Below are 9683 nucleotides of genomic sequence, written 5' to 3' on the forward strand. Positions count from 1 at the left end.
TTTTTACCTGGAAGTCTTTTACTTTATTTTTGATATTCAGTATTAATCATCTCTTAATCTTCTGTGTGTCATTCATTAACTGCCTTCAGTTTTCACTTCTCTCCTCCTCTTACATTTTCTTTGATTTACGTACGATTTTTAAAAATAACTGATAGCAAAATGAATGCCCTGTCCACAAGAGTGGTCATTGTGGAAAGAACCCATCCCCAAATGTGGAAATTGGAGGCTCTCTCTCTCCAGGTGTCTGCAGACTCCCTGTAATGCCATATCTCATGGTCCATATGCTTTCTGGGGTCGTAGACTACTTTGAAAATCTGATGAACATTGTGGAGGGAGGAGGAGACCCCTGATGTTATTTATGCCCTCCCCAAAGACTCCCTGGGCTTTAGGTTAAGAACTCCTGCTGAAACAGCCCTCCCAGGCCATGAAAGAAGGATCTTGGTGGCAGTTGCTGCTGGGGAGATCCCTGGGACAGCTTACCTTCAGCATTGAGACATGAGAACAGTGTTCCTTTCTAACCCCTCTCCCCATTTAGTCCTCGTGGAGGGTGCTTTCTGTTTGAAAATCCGTGGTCTCTGATGTGGATTTGGGCACAGGATGCTGCTGTATCAGTTGTTTCCTCAAACCTCCCCACCAAAACTGCCCGTGCTGACCATTTTTTAATAACCTGTTACGCCAACGGGAATGAAGCCCCAGGCAAGAACGCCAGGCAAAACTTGCATCTGGGGGCCTCTTCTATAGGCACAGTTTTATTGGATGGTGTCAAGTTGCAGGGCCACACAGACACTTCACTTTAGAAATGGAGGACGGATGCTGTTTTTGTTACAGTCTTTTATTTCCTCTCTTCTGCATGATTCTTAATAGTCCCCTGCCGGATCTCCCAGCTTCCTTTTCATGCTGTCATCTCCTGCCTGCCATTGTCACCTCGCCCTTGGACACTCCAGTGGCCCTCATCTCCAGGACAGCCCGTAACCCTTTAGCTTCCAATTCACGCTATCCTAGCACATCCCCCGCCGGCTGGCCGGCCCTGTGCTTTCCTGCTGCTGCATTGGTTATGCGTTGCACGCCTCCCATAGAAAGTCCTCACCTCCATGTGTTTAATTCCTCTCTCCATGGCACAACCCAGGTGTGGTGCTCTCTATAAAGCATGTTCCAATGCCCTGAATTCTTTCTTTGAGGCCTCCATTTTTCCATGGAGTTTTGTGGAGCTCGGAGGGGAGGAAGTTGGGCTGAAATCCTGCCATTTCCATCAGCTATGGATTGATAGTTTTTTTCACTGAAGGCTGTTATCAGAAAGCATTTCATATTGTCCTGAAGCTACAATACGTATTTATTCGGAAAAGGAGAATCGTTGGCTCACTGGCTTCAACTTTTCCAGATAATGTTGAATTGTTTTCCCAAGTGCTTGTACTAATTTACAAAGTAACGGCGTTCCACTTTTCCATGTCCTTGCCATCTTTCAACATTGTCTGGCTTCTTCATTTTTGCCTGTTGTTTGGGTATAAAATAGTAACTCATGGATTTAATTTGCATCTTCATGTTCTAGTGAAATTATCACATCTTTCTATGTGTGTATTAGATATTCGTCTTCATTTCTTTCGCCTATTTGTCTTTTTCTTTTTCATTTCTAAGCACTCCTTAGATATTCTGGATATCCTTTGTAGGATAATAAGAGAGCGTGCATTTTCCCGGGTTCCTTCTATTTTGTTCCACAATCATATCTAGGGTGCCGCATCCTTCTGCATGGGCTGAGGTGGCTCACTGTGATCTACTTGCCACCACCAGGAAGGCGGAAGGGATGGGGAAAGCACACCATTCACTTTAAAGCATGACCTGGAGCTTGCTCGTGTCACTTCTGCTGACATGCAGTTGGCCGGAACTTAGGTCTCTGCACACACCAGGCTGCAAGGGAGGCTGGGAAATGAAGCCTGTATTCCACACAGCCCTTTACTTAGCTAACAATTTGAAGAGAATGGATCAGAACCCACTGATGGATTGAAAGACTTGGATGGGTTTAACCCTGAGAGAGACTAAAGAAAATATAATTGTCTTCAAATTAATTGTCTTCCAGTAAATCTTTTTCTGATAAATGTTAATATATTTTGTATCATGAAAACTTTGCTTCGAGTTTTTAATATTGCAATTTGCCAAACCTGCTTTTGTTTTTACTTCAGAAGTGTGTTTATGATTAGCAAAGAAAATATAAAGGGGGAATAATAGGAAATGAGATGACCATCTCTGTAGCTACTGAAATGAAATTTATAAAGCATATATTTAATTAGCCAGAAAAATAATATCATGTTTATTGTTTTTTGCAAATGTTGTGGAAGGCAGAATCATAGTCACTTAGTACCAAAACAGGCCCCTAACATTTGTTTTTGTCAGGCTCACATTCATCTTAAACTAAAGTATACAAGTTAGATGATACGGTTTTAAGCTGGTGGATGTGGGAATTTAATGGCTTTAAGATACGGGTTTCTCTGTCCCTTTCTCTCTTTCTTCATACCTTAGCTAATGGCATACAACCTCTGATTTCTCCAGGTATGGCGTGAGTCCCGAGAACATTATCCTCTATGGTCAGAGCATTGGGACTGTCCCCACGGTAGACTTGGCCTCGAGGTATGAATGCGCAGCGGTAATTCTCCATTCCCCTCTGATGTCTGGTTTGCGTGTGGCTTTTCCGGATACCAGGAAAACATACTGTTTTGATGCTTTCCCCAGGTAAGTTCATGCTTGTCCAACAAGTGGTAAGTCAGCCAATGACCATGTTTATATCTGATGCTCCCATTAGCTGTGTAAATATTTATTGAATGCAGCCATACGTCAGACCCTGTGCTGGGTGCCACAGGGCATGTGGGAGCAAATATGACACACATTATCCAGAGATTTTATCCTCCCAGGCCTGACTCACTTGTGAAAATCTCCCAGATGATGTATAAGGACCTTGAGTATACTGACGCCTAGGGTTAATTGATTGAGCTCTAATATACAGGATTTTTAACAGCACCCATACATCCTAAAGGAACTTACAGTTCAGCACTCGCTCATTCATTCAGAGACACTTCTTGTTGAATCTTGAGCTGCATACAGTATATGTGATGGGGCAACTGGTGGTGTAGACACTCAAAAACTTCAAGCAAGCACAGTTTAGAAATTTCTCTTACTTTTTCAGTTGGACAGTACAGGTAAGGGAAAAGGTACCATGCTCAGTTAATCTTTGTAAATAGAAGAATAAAGGCAAAGTGAGTTACTTGACAAGCCAGGCTTTAATCTTCAGTAAATAGCCGCAGGAATGGTATAAATGAACAAACTCACCTGCCACCCCTTATTCTGCTCTACCACTTTGACCAGAAGATCTCACTCCTGCAGAGGTGCCTGCATGAGGAAAGTATTTTTAATACAAAATATTTTGCCCCTTACGCCTTTCCCACAGTGCTTGCTAAAGGGGCCTAGGATTGTTACCCCAGGACTGGCCCAGCTTATGTTGCCATTTTATAGAAAAACCCCAGCAGAAAGAAGACATAGCTTTAGGGTTTTTGATTGACCCATTAATTGCTTTCATCCTGCTATTACTGGAAAAAAAATAAAAGATCATCGTTTGGTTACATAAACATCTATTATACAGACTGTCTCCTTTCACAGAAGGGAACCTTCTGTTAACACCTTGGGTGAACTTCAGTTTTGTGCAGTTTGTACCAGGATTCAATGAGATTTGGCTTCATGGGAAAGTTGCACTGCAAATTTCTAGTGGCGTGGCTGGGAATGCTAAGTAGGGCTAATGTGCCTCTCAAATGTGGCCTTATTTGTGCTGAATTGGTAATGAGAGGCCAGTTTGCTGAAAGACGGATACTTAGCATGTTTGTGGGAAGCAATGCGGGGAGTTACCCTGGCAACAAAACTAATAGGTTTTTTTTTTTTCCTGGCTTTTAAATTAGCATATACCTTAAAATACAGCCATCCCAACAAATTTTAAATGATTAACAACAAATTAGCAACTAATCTTATCTGAGTTTATTTGGTATGGCAAGTATCGGGCTATGCATTTCATGTTCATGGTCCCCCTTCATCTTTACAAGAGTCTTAAGAAGTTGTCAGCCGAGCACGATTGCTCACGCCTGTAATCCCAGTACTTTGGGAGGCTGAGGAGGGTGGATTGCCAGAATTCGGGAGTTTGAAACCAGCCTGGGTAACATGGTGAAACCCCGTCTTTACTAAAAATACAAAAAAAAAAAATTAGACGAGCATGGTGGTGCACGCCTGTAATCCCAGCTACTGAGGAGGCTGAGGCATGAGAATTGCTTGAACCCAGGAGGCGGAGGTTGCAGTGAGCAGAGATCGCACCACTTCACTCCAGCCTAGGTGACAGAGCAAGACTCTGTCTCCAAAGAAAAAAAAAAAAGATGTTTGTCCAATTACTGTGCTCATTTTACAGATGAGGAAATGAGAGGTTAAGTAATTTATTGAATTAAGGTCAGTAATTGGAGGACAGGCACAGTGGCTTACACCTGTAATGCCAGCACTTTTTGAGGCCAAGGCCGGAGTATCATTTGAGACCAGGAGTACAAGACCAACCTGGGCAACACCACAGCAAGATCCTGTCACTACAGAAAAAGATTAACAAGTTAGCCAGCCATAGTGGTACACATCTATAGTCCCAGCTCCTCAGGAGGCTGGGGTGGGAAGATTCCTTGAGCCCAGGACTTTGAGGTGGCAGTGAGCTAGGATTATACTATTTTACTCCAGCTTGGGCAACAGAGCAAGACCCTGTCTCTTAAAAAAATTTTTTAAAAGGCTGGTGATTGGAGACAACAAGGGAGACAAATCCTCGTATTTAATGCCATAAATTATTAATATGATAGATTTCAAACCATTAATGGTTGCATTGACTTTCATCATGAATTGAATTTGAATTTGGTAAACATTTTCTTAGTATGTCCATTGTTGCCAAATGGCAGAATCATCTGTGTCCCTCTCCTTAAAGGAGGATACTTTCACATTTCCTTTTAATATTAAAACAAATTTTTAAAAAAGGAAAAAGAATACAGATTAGTATTTCATTTGTAGTTTATTTTCTTTTACCTCCTTCACACTTGGGATCAGATGATGGCAGTCAACTTTAAATACACCCTGCAGGCAGTGGAGATTCTCCTAAGCTACAGCGTGGAGCATAGTCCCAGGCCCATTGTAACTGTTGAGTAAATATCTTTTTAATTGAGTATAATTGAACTCTCTTAAAGGAAGTCACTTTAAAATTAAATATAGGGGGAAAGCAGGTTTCCAAATAAGATTTCTAATGTGCATAATTGAATACTGCCACAGTGGCTCTGATCTTTGCAAATTACATGGCTGATGAGGTTTTGCGATCTTTCTGGGATGTCTTGAAATGGTCCGCGGCTTCCTGAGTTTTTAATAAAGGCTAGATGACAGTTGTTTGTAGATCTTTGGAATGTGTAATTGATGTTAGAGCTCTTTATTATCTCCACGACCTCATTCCTGTTATTTAATAATCTCTCTGAGCTTCAGTTTCCTCCTTGATAAAACAGAGGTGGTCATTCCTCTCACTGTGTTTCATTAAATATTAAAAGAGATTTTGTGTGTTAAGTGCAAAGCACCCGGCTATGGTAAATGTTTTAAAAATGTTAGCTGTTACTTTTAACAAAAAGATTCCCACAAATAGTACTAATTGGTATCCTTTTGTAACTTCGACTAGGATCAAATATGGAAAGAGAAGTAAACTACAAGAGGCTCTTTGGCAGGACAGAATGGAGAGAGAGCCATTTCTCTTGATTTATTTGTGGATGAAATGACTGTTATCCCGATATCCCGATCAGAGAAGTCGCCTACACACCCAGCTCAACCAATGCTTAAGTCTTTTGGATTCCTCTTTTGGATATGCTTTCAGAGCCTGAAGCATATTGTTTTCAAGATCCTCAAATATTCATCCTTTGAGAGTAGATTTGATTTTTGTAGAGAAGTCATTTGGAATAAAATCTAGGCATTACATTAAGTTTTCAAGCTAAATAGTACAGTTTTTATTTTTTTTAAACGAGGTGCTTGCTTTTATGAAATGGGGTGTGTATCTTTGAGTCAATTCTGATGGTAGCTTTCAGAATTCTGAAGACTTGAGTGGCAGCAGATTAAGTGTCCAGCTTTCCAAAGAGACATTCATTTGATATGTTAAGTTCTGGCCCTTTTTAAAATTCTCTTGAAAAATAATATATAAAATAATATATAAATATAAAAATATCTAAAAATAATATACAAAATAATATATAAAAATAGTAGTTACTAGTTTGCTAGTCTGATGCTCTGAAGAGTTCTGTCTTTAATAAAATACTTTAACAAACACAACAGCCAAATGCAGTGTGGTATTATTGTTTGGATCCTGGAACAGAAAAAGGACATTAGTGGAAAAACTAGTGAAATCCAAATAAAGTCTGGAGTTTAGTTCATAGTAATGCACCCACGTTGGTGTTTTAGTTTTGACAGATGTATCACGGTAATGTACAATGTTAACCTTATAGGAAATGTGTTAGGAGTATGTCGGGGCACTGTATTATCTTTTTCTTTTCTTTTCTTTTCTTTTTTTTGAGACAGAGTCTCACTCTGTTGCCCAGGCTGGAGTGCAGTGGCGCGATCTCAGCTCACTGCAACCACCCACTCCCAGTTCAAGCAATTCTCCTGCCTCAGTCTTCCGAGTAGCTGAGATTACAGGCATGTGCCACCATGCCTGGCTGATTTTTGTATACACTGTATTATCTTTACACCTTTCCTGCAAATTCAAAATTATTCTAAAATGCAAAGTTGATTTAAGAAAAAAAACTAAATTACCAGAAAAAAATAAAGCAAGAAAAAGCCATACTGTTATGATATGTTAATGTAGGTTCATCAAATGTACTGCTGTGGTAGGGGATATTGATAATCGGGGAGGCTGTGCATGTGTGGGGACAAGGAGGTATCTGGGAAATCTCTGTACCTTCCTCTCAATTATGCTGTGAACCTAAAACTGCTTTAAAAGATAAAGTCCTTAATTTAAAAACAAAACAAAACAAAACAAACAAACAAAACCCGCGGTGTTATTTCCCTGCCTGTGGAGATTTATTAACATCATTAAATGCAATGTGTATTGTCTGTGAGCATAACTAATGGAGTCCTCTTTCTGCCTCCCCCCTTTCTGTTTTGCAGCATTGACAAGATATCTAAAGTCACCTCTCCTGTGTTGGTCATTCACGGTACAGAGGATGAGGTCATTGATTTCTCCCATGGCCTAGCAATGTACGAGCGCTGTCCCCGAGCCGTGGAGCCCCTCTGGGTTGAAGGGGCTGGGCATAATGACATAGAGCTTTATGCACAATACCTAGAAAGACTAAAACAGTTCATATCTCACGAACTTCCTAATTCCTGAAGACAACAACTTGATCTTACCTCATTTACTGTGAACAGAAGAGTCCTCTGTTTTGCACATGCTTTAACTGGGTAGCTGTAAAGGCTTGATAACCATGAAGAAGTGCCCAGCCTTTAGGGTGTTCTAATCAAAGAGCTGATGAAATCTCAGTCTTTTGTATCTAGAGGTGGTTCTGCTAATTCACACAACACGTTAAACTGAACAGTCGTGATTCCCAGCTTCATTACCGTGCGGGAATGGGAATGAGAGCTGAATGTAGGGACAATTTTTTAGTGCTGTATAAAGTAGCCTCGCATCTGTTTCTCAACCTTACCCATCATTTCTGACATTCATGCAGGACTTGCCCCTGTCTCCACCAATGTTCTCAGTATTTGACATGCAGCTCTCTTTCTGCCACTGGATCCATGGGTTCAATCCATTTGTGAAGCTGTGGTAGTGTAACTGGAAAGCTAGTGTGGTGAAAATTCCTTTATTATTTTTTGTTAACATGCTGATCTTTCCCCGGACAAATGAACTGAAGGGTATAATTTACTGGAACTATCATGTACAGCTTCATCAACTGTAACCATATAAATATAACTGGAATATTCTTAAACAAAAAGAAACTAGGGGTTTTTTTAAGTGTAAATTTATTACTAGCCAACAGAGTTTTAATATTTTGATTGTCTGGTTGGTTTAACAAAGAGCCTAGCCGACTTTCCTTCTGTAAAGTCCTCCTTGTAGGCTTTTTTAAAGTACTGTACATATTTGCAATCACGTTGTGCATAGATTCTTAATGGTAGATATGATTTCTTTTGTCAGGCTACAACAATGAACTGCAAATTCCTTGTTTGTAATGTAAATGATTGAATACATTTTGTTAATATGTTTTTATTCCTATGTTTTGCTATTAAAAATTTTATAACATTTCCAAGACAAAAATTCCAAGTTTATGCTTTGAAGAATTTATGTAATTAAAATTTCACTAAACTAATCTTTTTAGTTTAGGAATTATTTGGGTTTTGACACTGGAGGTTGCGCCAAATAAGCATCAGAAATAGGAGATGCGTAACATTGCTATACTACTTGCATTGGTTAGGGGTTGGATTTGGGGGTTCTTTGGTTTTAATTTTTTTTTCCAAATTTAAAAGCCTTAAATGTACTGTAAGCCTCAGATCGTTGTACAACTGGACTGCGGTTGATTGCCAGTTTGTGTACTGTTGCTTGGATGCAGCACAGTGGTTGGTAATGGAATAAAGGATGCATGGATCAGAATGTGTGGGCTTGTGCAGTTTTTTTCTTCCTCTCCCCATCAAAGAAAATAGTGAATAAGAAAACAACTTGTTGTCTTAAAGTAAGAAGAAACCCTTGAGGCTTTCAAACTGCACCATCTTTCTCAAGGTATATGGTTTTGTTCTATAAAAGGCCTTGGATTACTTTTGGAAGAAGCCAGGATATAAAGCATATAACAGTAAAGTGCAGATGATACCTAAATAGAGGATGCAGTGGATTCTGGCTATGAAACAAAACTGATGAAGGTGACCTCATTGTGACCTGGCTCAGAGGAAGGACAGTGCCTCTTTTTTTGGGAAGCCTGAAACAGGTGTGTTCCGTAGTTTTCAGCCCTTTAACCACCTGAGCAGAAAAGAGCAACTGAGGGATGCTAGTTTTCAACTCTTGGAACGCACTCTCCTGAGGGTGCATTAGGAGGAAGTGGTGGTCAGGAAGGTATGAAGACGTTAAGAGTATGCACATGTGAATGTGTGCACACATGCATATGCCGGCTACTTCCTGATCTTGAATCAGGGGGGTGGGGCTGGCTTACCTGAGGGGGCATCAGCAAACTTCAGTGGTGATGCCTGTCCCAGAAGTCTGGGAGACCTAGGCGGGAAGAAAGCACAAGCAATGAACTGCCTTTGGGGCCAGAGAGCAGCGGACCAGGGTTGCCAGAGACCTGATTTCTGATTCTATTTGAGTGCTGCTTGCATCTTCTGTAATCATTACCTCCCTTTTTTCTCCTAAACTATTTAGTAAATTTCCTTTCGTCAGCCAAATATCGGGAAATGATAAGATTGACAATAACAGAAACTAAGGTGGCAAAGCCTTTTGCTTCATTGGTTTTGTCACTTGATGTGGATGGTTTGTATCCACTGGAAGCAGCTCATGCTTTCCCAAAACTGAGGAGGGGAGTTTCTTCACCTTTTGCCAGGGTTTGGCGTGGGAACAGCATTCCTCTGAGAACTGCATGTGTGGTAACAGTGGGAATCCCAGGGAGAAGTCCTCTATTGGTTTCTGAGAG

At 40.5% G+C, this 9683-nt stretch overlaps 1 protein-coding gene across 1 annotated transcript in view; it reads left to right on the forward strand.

Moving 5' to 3' along the window:
• Nucleotides 1-8659, forward strand: part of ABHD17C (abhydrolase domain containing 17C) — a 61820-nt gene extending 53161 nt beyond the window's left edge. The window contains exons 2-3 of the mRNA XM_030814899.1: nucleotides 2542-2721; nucleotides 7186-8659. Of these exons, the coding sequence (XP_030670759.1) occupies nucleotides 2542-2721; nucleotides 7186-7405 (400 nt within the window). The 3' untranslated portion in view covers nucleotides 7406-8659. The remainder of the gene's footprint in view (nucleotides 1-2541; nucleotides 2722-7185) is intronic.
• Nucleotides 8660-9683: the final 1024 nt, after the last annotated feature.

Source organism: Nomascus leucogenys, chromosome 6 (assembly GCF_006542625.1).
Source record: "Nomascus leucogenys isolate Asia chromosome 6, Asia_NLE_v1, whole genome shotgun sequence".
Taxonomy (NCBI): Eukaryota; Metazoa; Chordata; class Mammalia; order Primates; family Hylobatidae; genus Nomascus; species Nomascus leucogenys.